This window comes from Phycodurus eques, chromosome 22 (assembly GCF_024500275.1).
Source record: "Phycodurus eques isolate BA_2022a chromosome 22, UOR_Pequ_1.1, whole genome shotgun sequence".
In the NCBI taxonomy this organism is placed as follows: domain Eukaryota; kingdom Metazoa; phylum Chordata; class Actinopteri; order Syngnathiformes; family Syngnathidae; genus Phycodurus; species Phycodurus eques.
Window position 1 is genome coordinate 9,366,467 of NC_084546.1, and position 18,684 is coordinate 9,385,150.

General features: G+C 42.6%; 1 protein-coding gene across 1 annotated transcript; it reads left to right on the plus strand.

Annotated features, from left to right (window-relative positions):
• The first annotated feature begins 14,538 nt into the window (after positions 1 to 14,538).
• ifrd1 (interferon-related developmental regulator 1) lies at positions 14,539 to 18,328 on the plus strand. Its single transcript, XM_061667618.1, has 12 exons — positions 14,539 to 14,793; positions 15,763 to 15,867; positions 15,942 to 16,023; positions 16,101 to 16,225; positions 16,321 to 16,478; positions 16,550 to 16,600; positions 16,679 to 16,857; positions 16,936 to 17,044; positions 17,234 to 17,368; positions 17,435 to 17,563; positions 17,639 to 17,734; positions 17,812 to 18,328. Exons 1-12 carry the CDS (start codon positions 14,763 to 14,765, stop codon positions 17,896 to 17,898), a joined length of 1,287 nt encoding a protein of 428 aa, XP_061523602.1. The 5' UTR covers positions 14,539 to 14,762; the 3' UTR covers positions 17,899 to 18,328.
• Positions 18,329 to 18,684: the final 356 nt, after the last annotated feature.

Here is an 18,684-nt window from a genome sequence, read left to right on the forward strand (position 1 = left end):
CCGGCCGCCGCAGCTGGTAGCGGTACTGAGATGTGCTGCGTTCACGTGTCAGCGGAAATGTTGCCACCACTCCAACGTGATTTGACAGTGGAATTCGAAAGGAGACAACTTACTGCTCAGTACGTTTTAAATTCGTTCTAAAAAAAAATGTACTGAAAATTGTTTTCATGTCTAAAATAACGAGTAGCGAGTCAATATTGTTCAAGGCGCTGCTTATAACACATTTACCGTTTTTAAACAATGCAAGACCTTCAACGCTCACGACGTTATTATTTCAATATAGTTGTACTTTTTTTTTTTTTTTTAGTCTGTAACAAACCAGAAGCTATTTCATTTACGTTAACGAGAAAACTTGGTCTCTCCAACAATCGGATAGGAAAATGTCCGAGTTGTCATTGAACGCCACTGCACGGCCGACACAGCCAGAAACGCCCGCGTTGCATTGTGGGGGTTGTAGTAGCACCGGGTGACGTCAATGTGGTTAGGAAGTGGTCTTTATAGTCATAGTTCACTTACAATGCCCATCGCATTGGTTGAGAGAGGACGCTGTAAGGAAGGGAAGAAAGAAAGGGAGAAAGAAAGATAGAAAGAAAGAGAAAGATGCCAGCACACATTTCTTGATAAACATGGTGATGCACTGCGAGTACAGACCTCTAATTTTATGCTCGAGGTGCACAGCGCGACCTTGACCAGGGTCGTGGACAGCCAGAGATGCACACACATACGCGCGGCTTCAAGTGTGACAACTTGCTGCAGAAAATAAAATGCATGAGTCCGTATGAAGAAGGAAGCTGAAAACTGGAGGGAATTGTGTGTGTGTGTGTGCGTGTGTGTGCATAACAAAGTGCGTTTCCACGTGCGCGTGTGTGTCAGCGTGGGTGAGTGCGTGTGCACCAAATGTCACACATTTTCTATGAGCAGGCTGCGTCTTCACTCGCGAATCCACCCAATTTCGATCACACGCTCATCATCTGTTTGAATATGTGTTGGAGTACAAAGCATTTCGGTTGAAAAATGTTCGAAAGCTCATTCCTAACGCTGTGAACGGCACATTGCGGTGCGTTGAGAGTGTCAAATGTGGCACTCTGTCCCATCAGTGCTTTGCATGTCCACTTACCCATCTTCCCTTATAGTTTTGATGGTGAATTATGAATGAATATGCAACGAAAAAATGAGCGCGTGGACCCTCGGAGCATCACGGTTTGCTTTTCACCCCACTGTCTTTGACGGTACATATTTCTTGCACAGAAAGATGCCACTGGGAATTTTTAATTAGAAGACAACTGAGTGGGATTAGTAGTACAGTGCATGTTGCCTAGTTTCAGTCCTTGTGATTGGAGCGGTCGGGGTAAGTTGTTGGATTGTTCCACTCTGCATATGAATAAATCATAAACGGAAAGGGTGGGGGGGGGGGGGGGGGGTTTGATAGCAGAGTAAAACGGGAACCCCGCAGATTTATCCCTTGGAGGACCAGAGGTGGTCTCGTTTCCAGCAAGTGCCAAACAATGTTTTGCATCTGTGAATCAATGCGCTGTCAACATAATGAGTGTGCAACTGGGAAACAAATATAAACAAGGAAAAAGAAGCAGGACATGGTACTGCTGAGAAATGGGAATGAAAAGTTATGTTTGATTCAAAGACTTTTCCCCCCAACTGTGTGGTTAGAGCAGCAAAAATACAATACAATGAGTACTTCAGATTGTATCTTGAGGGATGCCTGCTGACATTGTAGCAGTTTCCTGTAGGTAAAGAATCATAGCACATAATAGTTCAGAACTAATCTGAGAAATATGATTATGTTTTGGATAGGAACGTAGAACAGAGCTAATGCAGAATGGTTGGCCTTGTGCCTCTATTCACGATATAACGTCACCAGCTCCCATATTCCTCGGAGTCCACTTCCAGTTTTTATGTCTGCTCCATTTACTCAGAACATCGTGACGCTTCCTGCAGGGCTTCAACGGCAGGAGCTGCTTCCATCCGTCCAGATGGGAGTTAAAGATTCATCTGCATCTCCATCATTCAGCAAACATTCATCCAAAAAGGTCTTTTTTTTTCCTTTTCTTTACTGATTCTATTGATTTACTGAGAAAGTAAGAAGTCGCATGCTGATCTGCCTGTCGATTGGCTACAAAGCAGGAAGTGTGGGTCAGATGGGGGAGTAAAGGAAAAACATCCCCCCGGTTTGGACGCAGCAGGCAACATCCTCACCTACAAAAGCAACAGGCTATATTAAGACTGTGCTTCACCAGGTCACGTTTATGTATGTTAAAATGATTTTCTTTTTATAGTTATGCTAAAAAGTCGACTATATCATGTGTAAAGTCTACAATAACATCCTTCCCTAAAATCGTAAAATGCGTAAAAAAACAAAACAAAACAAAAAAAAACACAGACCCGCACTAAGGTCTTTGCAATTCTACTTTGAAAACTTTGCCCCACTTTACGGTTCTAAAGGGTCCATTACGATCTCCATTGACACGCCCAGATGATGTTAGGTCGAAACAGTGTGAGGGCTGCAGCTCATGTCGGATTATGCGCATTCCCCGTTAAGCTTTTAAGCTATTAAAACATATGAAAAGATTTCTGGATCATGTGTTTTAGTGTCAAAAAGATACAGGTACAGTTTTCCCGGTTGTCACGGTCATCACGTGGTGGAAAGAAAACATGTTAGATTTGTGGTTTGCCTGTTCATCGGGAGCATTTACAGTATGTCACAAATGGGGTAATGAGAAACTGCAGCCGGACCGGTCAAGTGCTTTCACTCGTGTCATATTACCACTTAAAAAGTCATAAAAACCAGAAGCCTGCTTTTTCTACGGTAACATGGTTTGGTTCGTGACATGCAGGTCCAATTTGAGTGTCTTTTTTATGACTCACATGCTCCGTGCTGTTGCACTCTGTGGGTGCAAAATTACAGTATACAACCACCTGGACACCCCCCGCCACCCCCCAACACCCACCTACGAAAAACACGATTGTGCCCACAAAGTGTATTACCATACGCACATGATGGACAGATGGCAGTCATAAATGGCTTTGCTTTATCACATTGTAAGTCCCCTCCCAACACCTACTGAACCAGTGACCCATATATTGACCCTGATTCTGATATATATATATATATATATATATATATATATATATATATATATATATATATATATATATATATAGTTAGAATTCACATGAATGAACCTCCTTTCTCACTTGATGTAAAATGCATATTATAAATGTATGTATTGGCGGCATAATGTAGAAAACATGAGGAGATCAGTACAAAGCTTTCGTCCAATCAGATGTTGAGTTTGCAAGGCGGACTAGAGGTGTGGCCAATACCATTATCTGACATATTTGATGTTTTGGGGATTTTTAAAGCGTGGCTGCATTAGAGTAGGAGATCATAATCCGCCTGTCCTTAACTCCTTTACGTTGGCTGTGAATCTTTGGCAACATTTGTACTTTTTGGACAAAATCCTACAAAATTTGTAGGATGATGTCCAAACGAAAATAACAAATGGAAGGAAAGTTTACTCTTTTAGATTAGTAAAGAAGGTTCATAAAACTAAGGCTGTGAACCCTAACCTTGGTTTTGAGGTTATGGTAGAATTTAGTAGCATTTTATAATAATAAAAAAAGTACACACATACATTGGGTCTGCGTCACCTTTGTTTATATGAATTCGAAATGTCATCATTTTTATTGATACATTTTGGCTTTGAAATAATGGCAAATACAGTAGAGTGTGTGAGGGGGAAACACAATGTTTTCAGCTCAGGGATTTTGCTTTTCTTTTTGATTAGCTCCTATATAAGTGGACTAAAGTGTATCCAAAGAATCTTTTTCAGTTTTTTCAATGTATTTGTGGAATGAGTGTTGCAAGCAACGCAGACAGGCGAAGTTTTGTTTCTTGGACTTAGTCACGCGTCTAACTCATACGTGTAAAAACCACAGAGAGCGGCGAGACCCGAGCTGCTCTCCGTGGCACACTTGCTCTTTATCTGCCGGGGCTGTTCCACTGGCACGCCGGCCTGTGGGTGTTGGTGTGAGTGTCACTATTCACCCCACCTACAGGCTGGTGTGAGTTGCTGTTTTGAGACCTGTTTTTAGCATCTCAGCCCTCACTAAGACCTTTTTTTTTTTTTTTTTTTTAATTAAAACAAAAAACCCACTAATAACTATTGCCTTTGACTGCTGTGGTGTCATCTTTTGCTGCCCGAACAAACATAAACTGTAATTGCTGCGGCTTAGATTCAAGTCAGCAGTTTGGCAAGAAGACGACATGAAGGATGATTTATGCATTCAGTGTTTTCACTTAGCGGTCATACCATTAGGTACAGCTGTACAATCTAATTGGAGACCGCATAAAAGAAAAGCTTTCTGCCTGAGAAGTATTCCTTTTTCTACAACCCCAATTCCAATGAAGTTGGGACGTTGTGCTAAACATAAATAAAAACTGAATACAATGATTTGCAAATCATGTTCAACCTATATTTAATTGAATACACCACAAAGACAAGATATTTAATGTTCAAACTGATCAACTTTATTGTTTTTAGCAAATATTCATTAACTAATTTTATGGCTTCAACACATTCCAAAAAAGCTGGGACAGGGTCATGTTTACCATTGTGTGACATCACCTTTTCTTTTAACAACATTCAATAAACGTTTGGGAACTGAGGACAAAAATTGTTGAAGCTTTGTCGGTGGAATTCTTTCCCATTCTTGCTTGATGTACAGCTTCAGCTGTTCAAAAGTCCGGGGTCTCCGTTGTCGTATTTTACAATACATGATGCGCCACACATTTTCAATGGGAGACAGGTCTAGACTGCAGGCAGGCCAGTCTAGTACCGGCACTTTTTACTACAAAGCCACGCTGTTGTAACACATGCAGAATGTGGTTTGGCATTGTCTTGCGGAAATAAGCAGAGGCTTCCATGAAAAAGACGTTGCTTGGATGGCAGCATATGTTTCTCCAAGACCTGTATGTACTTTTCAGCGTTAATGGTGGCTTCACAGATGTGAAAGTTATCCATGCCATTGGCACTAACACAGCCCCATACCAGCACAGATGCTGGCTTTTGAACTTTGCGTCCATAACAGTCCGGATGGTTATTTTCCTCTTTGGCCCGCAGGACACAACATCCACAAATTTCAAAAACAATTTGCAATGTGGACTCGTCGGACCACAGAACACTTTTCCACTTTGCATCAGTCCATCTTAGATGAGCTCGTTCCCAGAGAAGCCGGCGGCGTTTCTGGCTGTTGTTGATAAATGCCTTTTGCTTTGCATAGTAGAGTTTCAAGTTGCACTTACGGATGTAGCGCCGAACTGTATGTACCGACATTGGTTTTCTGAAGTGTTCCTGAGCCCATGCGGTGATATCCTTTACACATTGTTGGTTTTTGATGCAGTGCCGCCTGAGGTATCGAAGGTCAAGGGCATTCAATGTCGGTTTTCGGCCTTGCCGCTTACATGCAGTGATTTCTCCAGATTCTCTGAAGCTTTTGATGATATTATGAAGCGTAGATGATGAAATTCCTAAATTCCTTGCAATTGTACGTCGAGGAACATTGTCCTTAAACTGTTCGACTATTTTCTCAGGCACTTGTTCACCAAGAGGTGAACCTCGCCCCATCTTTGCTTGTGAATGACTGAGCAATTCAGGGAAGCTCCTTTTCTACCCAATCATGGCACCCACCTGTTCCCAATGAGCCTGTTCACCTGTGGGATGTTCCAAACAGGTGTTTGATGAGCATTCCTCAACTTTCTCAGTCCTTTTTGCCACCTGTCCCAGCTTTTTTGGAATGTGTTGCAGCCATAAAATTCTAAGTTAATGATTATTTGCTTAAAACAATAGAGTTGATCAGTTTGAACATTAAATATCTTGTCTTTGTAGTGTATTCAATTAAATATAGGTTGAACATGATTTGCAAATCATTGTGTTCTGTTTTTATTTATGTTTACCACAACGTCCCAACTTGAATCGGGGTTGTTCATGAGAGAGCCAAAATATTAGGAACAGCTCTCAGTATGATGCACTGTTTTTAATTTCATTTTGTTTGGCGAACAGACAAGCCAAATTGGCTTAATTAAATCCCGCTGGTGATCGCAATCTGTGATTTCCTTCCTTTTGCGATTAGCTTCGTCATTATTATTATGCTGATGAGGATGTTGATGAATGTGTGTTGCTCTGGTTAGATAAATCAACCGGATGACATGACAAATAACAGCGGCGTGCACACTCCTCACCAGATGATGTCTTGTGAAAATAAAGCAACATACATATTTAACAGAGCTCGGAGCACGTTGGGCGTTTTTCCCAACGCTGTGGACATAATTTGTTTACGTCAAATAAGTCACCACGTCTGTTCTACATGAGCGTGTCCTTAGAATTAGGTTGACAAGTGGATGGAAATTCAGTGTTATGCAGTGGGAACGCTGGCAATGAGTGGCGGTGGCGTTCTCGCTTAAGATGCAAGCCAGTAGAGCGAATGCGCGTGCTTAGTGGGAGACGCACCAGGCTTGACTCTGATAACCCCCCACAGCGAGGTGAAATGGTTTTTCTGTGTGTGTGTGTGTGTGTGTGTGTGTGTGTGTGTGTGTGTGTGTGTGTGTGTGTGGAGAGAAGATCCACTCACAGCTGACAGCGGTGTAACCCTGTGATATCCACAGATAAAAAAAAATATAAAATGCAAACCTGGGATGGAGGAGGGGGTTAAAAAAAAAAAAAAAAAAAGGAGAGAAAAAGGAAAGGGATGATGATACTGACAGATCGGAAGTCCAGCAAGAGGCCGCACGGACATGGATTGATTTGAGGCAACACGGAGACAAGGCAAACAATTAACCAGATCTACATGCTGGAAAAAAAAAAAAAACTACGCGTTTTGAAGCAATGGGTAAATAACTACTTGCCCTGAGGACGCCCATTTCGCATCGCCAAAATCGAAGTAGACACCAAATTTGCTGCTGGCAGCTGTCCTCCATGACAATTCATCAGGTATTTAGGTGATTCTGTTTTGAATAGCTTGCTTCCATTGCCTTATTTCGTTTCCCGACGAGTATCTATTCCTCATTTTTATTTGTTATTTTTTTGTTCGCCAGAATCTGTTGTACTTGAAGTGAGGTCATTGTGAAAGTAAGTACTTCTGTGTTCTCAAAAGTGTCTAATCTTGTGTAGGATATAGATTCAGTTTACGATTCCAGTTCCTGGCATTGTCTTTTTAATGTGGCTCCGACCACCACTTTAGTTTAGTTTCTGCACTCATTTGCAGTTTCCTTTTTCCCCACGTTGACCTTTTGTCATCTTCTCGCTTTGGTTAATTACGTTCTGTTAAAATTCTATGGTGTCGAGACTGTTGCGGGGTCCAAGATTCAGCCGTAGGCCTCATAACAAAGACAGGTTATTATTTAAATAATCAATGCACACATTATGTGTTGTAGTGATTCACCTTCATGCTGCAGCCAAACATGCATTTGGAGGCATCTAACGTTCAGGAATCGGCAACGCCCTCTGCTTTCCAGTCTATTCACGGGGGCTTTCGAAGACTGTTAGCAGCTTCACATACATGTGCGCGCACCAAAATGCGCTCTATGTATCTTTGATCACGCCTGCATACATTACCAGTGTGGAATCACGAGGGAGGGGAGGAAAAAAAAAAAAAAAAAGAAGCAAAATTACAAATTCTGGAGGAAGTCTCTGAAGGCAGGTTGGGGGTGGACTTGATTGTTTGTGCACCAATATGGCACCCATAAAATGTGGTTTTGTTACACTAAATTCAGAAAAATGCTGTTACGTGAAACAATATATGCAAAGGAAATTATACATCCGTCTTCCAAAGTTGTCTGGGTGTCTGCCCTCGGTTCTTTGTGCCTTTCTCGGTGAATTAGAGGCTTCCCACGAGCCTGGCACCCCAAGCGGCACCCAGTGGTAATATATAATAATAATAATTCATATTCAGCCGTTGCACACGCTCATTTACATCCTGCCCACAGCCGTGACTACAATGTTACGCTTTTGGCATTATGAGTGCCTCTGCTCTCACTTGGGCTTTGTCCACACGTGTTCCGCTATGTTATTGTGATAGTTTTCTTTCTTTCTGTATTGTTTTCCATCGTAGTAACCACATACGAATCCCATTTACCTTGATTCACGGTTATTGTTATTGTGCCTTTTCTGGGAATATTTTGTTTTCGGGCTTCTGATTGGCTAGATTGGCACTCCCCCACACAACCCACCCCACCCCACCCCAACTCCCCCCAGTAGAGTTTCGCATAAGCCACATCAATATTGCGAACAAGTACTGTATGGGCATAGCTGCTGAATAGTGAGTGACCATCCACAGGGTGCCGTCATGTATAATCCATGCGCAGGCAACTGACTTTTTTTTTGTGGTCTCCTGCTGTTTTGAGGCCATCTATATTCTCTATTCAATTCAGATTCCATCCATCACTTTCTGATACTGGATCAGTTTGGTTTTTTTTTTTGATAACATAGATTCCCCAGACACACCATTAGGTACACTTGCACAATCAGAGCCGTGTCAAATATTCTTCCGCTCTCATCTATTGATCAACTTGCAACAGGTAAATCCCGCTCTGAGCCCGAAAGACGGACCGCCGAGGGGAGTGTCGAATCCTCACTGCAGGTTCACAGGAGGTTCCCATGGCTTCAGTGGGTTGCAGCCCCGCGGAGCACAGTGGGTGGTGACCTATTGCAACCAAAACATCACCATGGGTGAGGGCAGTTAGCATCGGCCATGGTTGCCCGTTTGTGTTTGAAGAGGAACAGTGAGGTGAATACTGATGGATTTAGTGGGTTCGCCAGTGTACAAAAAAACATTTTTAATGTATTACCTGCCTGATTTGAATGGAGTTTGTATTACTTGTAGCCTTATGCAACCTGTGCTTACGTAAGATATTAATCAGTGCCAAACTTCCCCCTCTTTGTGGCCTAGAGGGTTGCCAGGCAACTCCAACAAGGTCTACTTACTGGTGTCCGGGCAACTTTTTGTGCCAAAGATACACACACACACACACACACACACACACACATGAACATTCAATGTTCCCTCGCTATATCGCGGTTCACCTATTGAAGTAAGTACATTGCAGTGTTTTTTTTTTTCCATCATATCGCGCATAATTTGACATATTGCGAGATTTTGAGTCTGCGCTGTAATATTTTTGTGGTAAAATTGATGCTTCCTCGCCCAAAACAAAACTGTAAAAGAAGAAAAATTACATATTACAAGGAATAAAATGTTAATAGAGTACAGTACTACTGTGCATTACCGTATGCTTAAGAGTGTAAAAGATGTTTAAAGAGTCTTGGGAGGTTCATACAGCTTTAAAATATAATTAATAATAAGGTGGCGATAAATGAGGGATGACTGTAAATATAGTTCTACTACACTGGATCCCTTTGAGAGGGGTTTCTATCATTTGGCTGTCAAGTAGCTAAATAATCGGGACTATGATGACAAATTGGTTAAATTAGTGGCAGGTCAGCAACTTTTAGTTCTGACATTTGTGTTTACTGAGCCTCGTGACGCTGCCCGAAAGTAGTCGAGCCCGCCTCACCACCAAACCTGGAGCCATATTGTCTGCGTTCTGTCCTATTTTAGCCACACATCCTCGAACGTGTCAAACGGCAGCCTATTTGAATGCCCTGCTGCCGCTCGGACGCGACGTGATTTGCGACGAGGGGTAATCGCCGCCGCCTCCAAAGTGGCGAAACCGAGCTTTGCAAAAGAGCTGCTTTCACATTTGCTTCTGTAAAATGTGACTTTCCACCCTGTGAGGGAAACAATCCGCGCAGTGTGCCGCCCCTCGCGTGCCAAAATAAACTCACACTGGCCTTCTTCTGTATGTTAAAAGCAGCTGTAGTGCACAGAGGCTGCCCTTATAACCTCACACAAAGCCCATGGATTCACCCCACATGCCTTGTCTCCATACAATTTGTATTTCTACACATTTTACTACAATTTCTTTGGACACTCGAAGGGTGAAAATGATCCTCCAGATCATTTCATTATCAACCTTAGTTGAAGTGTAAGCTTCTTTGGCTGCCCTATGTGCATCCTTTTAGAGGACTTCTGAACATATGTCAAGCGGCAAAGATTTATCGGCCACAGAAGAGGAAGGGGAGAAAATAGAGGACATTCCTTGAATAGGAAAGGGACTTTTTTTGGGGGGGAGGAAATGGAACAGAACCAGCTACCCAGTAGCTTGGCTGACGACCGATTCGAAACCCATCTGTCTTTGAAAGTAGGCAAAATGGGACTCACACCCAACTGGCTGCTTCGCTTCGCTTCCACAACGGGGGCCAAATAAGCAGAAGGGGACAATTAAAACGGGTTTTGTTTGTCACGCTTGATGAGAAAGTTCTCGGTAATGAGGTCACAAGTGACTACCAATGTGCGTTTGATCGACTTAATCAGATGGATGGGTGACAATACCTTATCAGCTTTGTATGCGCACCTCGAGGGCTCCATGGAGTTTTCACAGGCCCACGATACTGTCGGTGAGCACAAAAAGCCTTCAATTCAGAGTTTTGTATATTCTGCAGGAAATTGATGACCTTTTAACTTGTAAACTTTGAAAGAAAGAAAAAAACGGTTCGCAAATAGCTGTGCAAAGAGAAGCAGGGACTTAGTGCTCTGGGAGTGCGATGGGTTTTGAAGTCTGAGATGAAAAGGCGGAGCGGGGTTGGGACTTTTTGACCGACCTTGCGCTCCCTCCCCCGCCGCTCGACTGCCTCCGTGTCTCACTTTAGTTGCTTTGATCAATTAAAATCCACGTCGCGGCGCACGGGCGAGGGTGTGTTGCGGACAAACGTCTCCATCACCCTGAAAAGATGAATACATGGGAGATTGAATATGCAAAGTAAGGGCAAGGCAATCGAAAACAAAAGACAGAACGTCGCAGGCAAAGACAAATAAGATCATTCAACTACTGCATAGATGTAATTCTATTAGATTCGGACCATAACCTGATGCAATTAGGAATTAAAGGGGCTGCACATTTTGGACTGGATTTCTGTAGTTCACGGTCAGCGGTCGTCAAAATCGGAGTCAGGATTTCATTCGAGTTGCGTTGTTACTTACAGGATGGGATAATACGATATAAGAACAATATTACTGTATGTGGTTATTAGGGAGAGGCAGTGTTGGGGTGTAACGACAACCCAATTCCAATGAAGTTGGGACGTTGTGTTAAACATCAATAAAAACAGAACACGATGATTTGCAAATCACGTTCAACCTATATTTCATTGAATACACTGCAAAGACCAGATATTTAATGTTCAACCTGATCAATTTCATTGTTTTTAGCAAATAATCATGAACTTGGAATTTTATGGCTGCAACACGTTCCAAAAAAGCTGGGACAGGTGGCAAAAAAAAAAAAAAAAAGACTGAGAAAGTTGAGGAATGCTCATCAAACACCTGTTTGGAACATCCCACAGGTGAACAGGTGTAATTGGCTCTCTCTGGTCATGTGCCATTGTACTGTAGTCTCAAACATGACATACTTTTCCAATTTTGACTTTGAAGCGCTATCTTGTGACGCAATCCATTAGTTTGTCTAAGGTTACACTTTGAACAGTTTCATCTTCATAATTTTTGACTTTTTGTATCGAACTGTGACTTATCTGGATTGTCATATGAAGCAATGTACAATGCACATTTGTCATTAGGTCCACATGGTATCATGTTTTCCACATGCTGTACACATATGTATATGTATAATGCAACATTTTTTGAATTGTGTATTGATATTTCATCATGTTTCGTTATCAGATTACTATTTGTTTAAAAAACAACTATGTGGTCAATTGCAAAATAATGATGAGATCCGCTTTTTTAGAGGAAACCTCCAAGGGTCCTGTAGATGCATTTATTCCAATTTGAGAAAAGTAGTGAAAATGTAATTAGTTACACAACTATCACATTTTCAACAGGCTAATGTGCAATTGTAACCAACTACATTTACAAAGTAATCTTTCCAACACTGCATCGATTACACATTCAAGCAATTTTAAGAATTGATTTTAGCTTGAAACAATTCATTTGAGTACCACACCTACTCTGTCTGGTGTTAAACTTGAGGCACAGGGCCCAGATCGGGCCCACTACATCCTTTGGGTGGCGAAATGGATGTTTAAAAAAAAAAAAAAACATTTAGCGTCTTGTCTTAAGTTGGCTATCAAATGTGTATTTAAGTTTGTCCTGTAACTACCGTGTGTACTGTTCAGCGTGGAGACGGTGACATAAATTGCTTGTAGATGTCTTAAATGCTCATCATTACAAAATAGAACAAGTGAGTCACTTTAATTCAACATGCTGAGCCTCAGTCCGCCTTCAGGCCTCACTATTCAGTCCCTGACAACCCATGCAGCCCCGTCAGGTCACCACGGGACTCCTCGTTTATACATTATTTAAAAACGAGGGAGTACGGCGATTAATATTCCCACCGTTTGTATCGTCTGCTGTCAGCCAGGCAGGCGCCTCTCCCTGCCATCTTTCTCTGCTACCTTGGTGTGATCATCTGTATTCGTGCGGCATTAAGTTGATCGGGGCCTGCGCCCACTGACGCAACGTGCACAGCATGCCGAGTGGCGATCACACTGGGCTTCTCTGTCTCGCCTCTTTCTTCGGCCGGGTGATTATCCGCTCCACTCACCTCACTTCTTCTACTGTTACTGGAAATAAAAAGAAATAAAATAAACAGCTCACACTCGCGACAGTCCACATTCAAAAAAAAAATGCCACTTTTGCAATCCAACAGGATTGCAGTGCACACGCCTGTGAGTGCAGGGAAAGTAAATTATGCATCACAGAAACTATATGGGAATTTCATTCGCTCCATTGCAATTGGAGCTCGGCTGTGAGGCACGTCCATTTGAATTTCAAACAGAATGGCTCCCCCTAGCGTGCCAAATACGGTTTCGGAGAGTCTTCGTGCAGGTTTATTCTGCCTGCCACCCTACTTTAAAAAAAAAAAGTGGTATAATCAAGCACGTTCACTGCTTCATTTGAATCACTGCAACACTTAGAAGCAATAAATCAGACCATGTTAGGCATAGTACAGTGACATGCGATAAAATGAATTGACCTACCATTCTTTTTTTTTTTGCGCTTTCACTCAACAGATATTACAGTTGCACTTACCCCAAAATAATCAACTCTATGAATTTATGTCCATTTTACACTGTACGCTCTATTGTGTCATTCATACACTGGATATTTAAGGTTGACTGTATCACACGAATGCAATGAATACTGACACCCACTTCGGACTTTGTACTTGAGGGCGTGGATTTGCATATAGTGCATTTAGTCATGACTGCTACAAACTATACAGGAAGTGGAATCTCAACCCAAAAATGTTAAGACTGGGGAGAGCCCATATTATCTTTTATAGTCTCCAAGAAATCATAAAGCAGTGCAGAGTAAAATAATTGCAATACAGCTTACTCGATACAGATTGGCGTACTTATTGTTTCCTGCATGTGGCACCACAAAACATTGCAATGCAGCATATAGATGGTGTTAATACTATTTTGGCCTTCTAATGTAGCGTTATAGTAAAAGTAAAAAGTAAATTACGACAACTGCCTTCTCCCATCTGAAGAACATATCCAGAGTGAAGCTTTGCATGTGCCAAGCAGACCAGGAGAAGCTCATCCATGCTTTTTTCGCAAGTAGACTTGACTATTGTAATGGTCTTCTCACTGGACTCCCCAAAAAGAGCACGAAACATCTGCAGCTCATTCAAAATGCTGCAGCTCGGGTTCTGACCAGAACAAAGAGGTCAGAGCATATTACTCCAATTCTAAAGTCTTTACACTGGCTTCCAGTCAGCTTTAAAATAGATTTTAAAGATCTGCTACTGGTCTATAAATCACTAAACGGTTTAGGTCCTGAATACATGAAAGAAATGCTCATGGAATATAAACCCAGTAGGGTTCCGAGATCGACAGACTCGGGTCAAATAGTGGAGCACAGAGTCCAAAGCAAACACGGTGAAGCAGCATTTAGCTATTATGCGGCACACAAATGGAATAAGTTGCCAACAGAAGTGACGTCAGCCCTAAGTGTGCATGTTTTGAAGTCCAGGTTAAAAACTCTTTTAGCGCATTTACACTTTTAAATGATATTTCTTGCACTGTACGCTGTTGTAATTGTACTTTTATTTTTTTTCCTCTTTGTATTAAATGTTTATAAGCAGTTTTTTTTTTTTTTATGTTTTTAATCATGTAAAGCACATTGAGTTACCATGTGTATGAAATGTGCTATATACATAAATTTGCTTTGCTTCGCTTATAGTCCACAAGAAGCATTTCTCACCAGCACGATGCAATGCAGTTTTACAGCCCGGCAAACTGCAACAAGGTTGACATATTGTGAAACATTTTCAAGAAGAGTGCGCAAAAAGAGCTGGAGATAAAACGTGAGACGCCCACAAAATATGCAGAAACGCGTCACGCGTTGTACACATGCGAGTGAGCTCCTGTTCCCGGATTGGTCCGCGTTGCCGGTAAAAAGCGGCGATGTCGCGTGATGCGCGCAAGTACTGGTGTGTATGAGGGAAAATGTATCGTCTCGGACAACGGTGTACCTCCCAGATCGCTTTCAATTCCTTTTTCTTCACAGTGCCGCGGGGGTATTTTCATTTTGCGAGACAACACAGTAAAAGCTGGTCGTTTATTGGCTGATTTTGGATCAAACTCGAGAGATTTCTGGCAAAGAAAATGCGAAAGTCCAAGAAGAAGAGTGGCAGAGGTGAGTCCGCGAGCGGGCCTTCGGCGGGTGGGGCCTTGTTTAGCCTAGCGTGGCGTAATGGTAATTGTAGTCCTTTGAGGAGGCGCCGGGCCCTTGAGAAGCGTTGAACGTGTCCCGCGCGCGGACTACAAACATGGGGTTGTATTGGTCGAACCCATAGCTTGAGGCTAACGTAGCAGCTAACACAATGCAGTAAAAACGTGCTAACACACGACGATATGTCTTTTTGTTTTCACATTCCTATTACTGTTAATGGCCAGGGAACATTTATGTTAGGACACTAGCAAGGCGTTAACTTCGGGGCACGTTACTTTCACCCCATTGTATCGTTCTCCCAACGTCCGTTAACCTAGCGTCGGTTAGTTGACGTTAGCTCAAACGTTAGCTTGATTATCTCCTGTAAAAAGAACGTAGTGGTCTTATTTTACTAATTGGTGACGTGTAAGGCCGTTCCGCCCTGTTGTGTGCTAAAAGTCACAACAATGTGGCGGAACTGAATGCGGAGACTCTTCTCTGATTGTTTTGGGCGTGTAGAAGGCGGTGCTGGTTCTCTGGTTCCCCACATGCAGCACTGTATCAGCTGTTCAGTCCACGTCAACACATGAACTCAAATGGCCTCTGCACGTCTAACCCAGCTGAGTGTGCTGTAATCCTCACACCGCGCTTGTTGCCTTTTATTATTAAACCGATTTTTTTGTATAAATAAAGGCGTGGAGGGTTAAAAAAAAAAAAAAAAAAAGTCAGGTTGTCGTGCCCGGTCACTGCTTTATTCTGTGTTTGCACAGCCTCTTAAATAAACCCGAATCACCCTGACATGTAATCTGCAAACCAGCAGGATACAGGAACAGATTAGATAACTGTGGCGTTTGCGCCATTACCTGTGCTGTGCCAATATTACATAACATAGTCATACCAGAGTTCATGCATGTACTGTATTTTTTTTATTACTTTATTTATTTTCTTCTTCAGGGGCGCAGCATGGAAACGTGCAGCCTTTCAGCGACGAGGACGCCTCCGTTGAGACGCTCAGTAATTGCAGCAGCTTCAGTGATGTCACCAGTGTAGCGGAAGAAGGTGGGGCCTCTCTTCTGATGTTCTATTATTTAGGCATTTGCGGTAAAGTACCAAGATTGCTTTTTTTTTTTAAGGTGGCGAGGCCTGCGAGGATGCAGCCCAGGAGGATTTCCAGTACAAGCTTAAGGGGTTCATAGACAGCTCTGTGGACAAGAGGTATTTCTATACCTTGTGATTTTATTCTTGCTGCAAAGAAATGGGCCAGAATGAACATTTCTGCTCTGTTTCCTCAGCGCTAAGACCAGACAGGGGGCACTAGACGGGCTTAAGACGGCAATGGCCACGCGCATTCTGTACGAGTTCATCTCGGAGCGAAGGATGACCATCACTGACAGCATTGAACGCAGCCTGAAGAAAGGTAGATGACGATTTGGACAATCTTGTGGAATTCAAGATATGTCAAGTAAAATTTGACTCTTTCTGATGACTGCCTAAACGGGTTGCCTTTGTCAGGTAAAGGCGAGGAGCAGCGGGCAGCGGCGTCTTTAGCCTGCCTGCTGTGCATCCAGCTGGGCTCGGGCATCGAGAGCGAGGAAGTGTTCAAGACTCTCAAGCCGGTTTTCAAAAACATCCTAGCCGACGGCTCTGCCAACATGCAAGGGAGACAAGTGGTGAGTCGCTGATAGTGTTGTCACTGTGAAAGAACTTATGAAAAGAAGCTCATATACAGCTCACGTTTTAGGTGGCGACAAGTCTGGGTCTCTGCACTTTAGTTGCAGAAGATGACGTTTTGGTAAGTTTGTGGTTTTTTTTTTTTTTTTTTTTAAGTATCACATGTTCTTCGAGTGACCTCCACGCTTGCTTTGTCCAGGACGTGCGCGCCACCATGGATTGCTTCGAGAACCTCTTCACCCGCTCCTACAGCAGGGCAGACGGCACGTGCGCCTCCATCAGCGCTACTACAAGCCAGCTCCACACTAACGCCCTTCTGTCCTGGGCCCTGCTGCTCACCATCTGCACCAGCAGCCAGCTCAAAGAAATCTTGCACAAGTAATTCACAGCAGCTCTCTACGATCTAATACGGAATGGGTTTAAAAAGTTTTTTTTTTTTTTTTTTTTTTTGTTCAGACATCTGCCCAAGCTTCCGAGGTTGCTGGAGAGCGATGACGTCAACATGAGAATCGCAGCAGGCGAGACCATCGCGCTGCTTTTCGAGCTGGCCAGAGACATGGACCCTGTGAGTATGACTCGGAGGGGGGCGGGGGGATTGATGTTTTTGGGTGCGAATTAACAAAGCTTGCCCAGGAAAATTTACAGTGGGATGTTTCCAATTTGGAGTATTTGCAAAATGACCCAGCAAATTTACAGAAATGTTCCACCCCTTTTGTAACCTTAAATGTCATTCATTGTCGCCGTTGTCTTCCAGGAGTTTGAGTTTGATGGCTGGGACGAGCTGTGTGACAAACTGAACGCGCTGGCTACCGACTGCAACAAGCACCGGGCCAAGACGGACAAAAAGAAGCAGCGCTCTGTGTTTAGGGATGTGCTCAAGGCTGTTGAGGTGAGTCTGAACCCGATTTATTTAGCTTTCCCATGGCTTCTTGAGTCTAATCATCTTCTATTTCAGGAGGGCGACTTCCAGTCTGAGAGCATTCGCTTCGGGACAGAACGCATGACCATCGACAGCTGGCTCAGGAAGAGGACGTATGACGCCTTCAGGGAGTTTGTGGGCTCTGGAATGAACTACCACTTGCAGGTATGTTTATTTATAACCACCGTCATGTCACTGTGTCATAAATTAAGACCCGATGGTTGAACTTTGTCCTCGCAGGCCAATGAATTCATCCGAGATGTGTTCCAACTTGGACCTCCCGTGCTGGTCGACTCAGCCACGATAAAGGCCATGAAGATCTCCCGCTTTGAGAGGGTAAGGAACAAGTCTCTTCCTTTTTTAATTGTACCGAGACCAAATGTTGCAATTAAAAGCCACCTCCCTTTTGACAGCATCTTCACAACTCCGCCGCCTTCAAAGCTCGGACCAAGGCCAGAAACAAGTTCAGGGACAAGAGATCAGACGTGGGCGACTTCTGAGTTTTTGGAACAGCCTATTTTTGAAGATTCCTTGCTTATGAGAACAACTTTTTTTTTTTTTTTTTGTGCGCTCAAAGTCCTAATACACTTTGTGTAGCTTTTGGTTAACATCGACACAGTACATCTTTTAATACACTACATATTTGTAATTTAAGCCTGTTCACGCTAATCTCGAGGTTGTACATAGTGCGTTTGTTAAAGCCTTGTTGAATATTCCATTTTGACCTAAGTTATGTTACGTTCAATTCAAGGTAGCATTGACTATTTTATTTTAATTTTTTGCTCCCTTCCACTTTTCATTCGTCTCGTTACATTGCACTACCCAGCGAACCCTGGAAAGTCTAATTGTCTAGAAACTTGTTTAATGTATTGTATTGGGTGTATAATCTGAAGAAAACTATCGCGGGATAATAAAGTGCTAACAAAAGGATATCAGTTGTTTTGAACGTTCTAATCACTGAAAGTGTATGAATCAAGACATTTTACATGAAATTTAACACTTAATCTTATAGAAAATATACTTAATTTATTCCTTAAAATACCTTATTCTTAAAAAATTCTGCAACCCTTTAACATTTAGGATTAAAGCCTTTTTTTCTTCTTTTTAGGAATACATTTACCTTGGGAATAAAACTGATAATTGTTGCCCCAATGAGCAAAACCTCAGGCCCTATATCTATGAACAGGGGTGTCAAATCAATTTCTCCTGGATTAGTAGAATATATATTTTTGCTTAGGACGTTAAAAGAGCAGAAACTTCCTCATCCACAGAGAGAAGGTCATTGC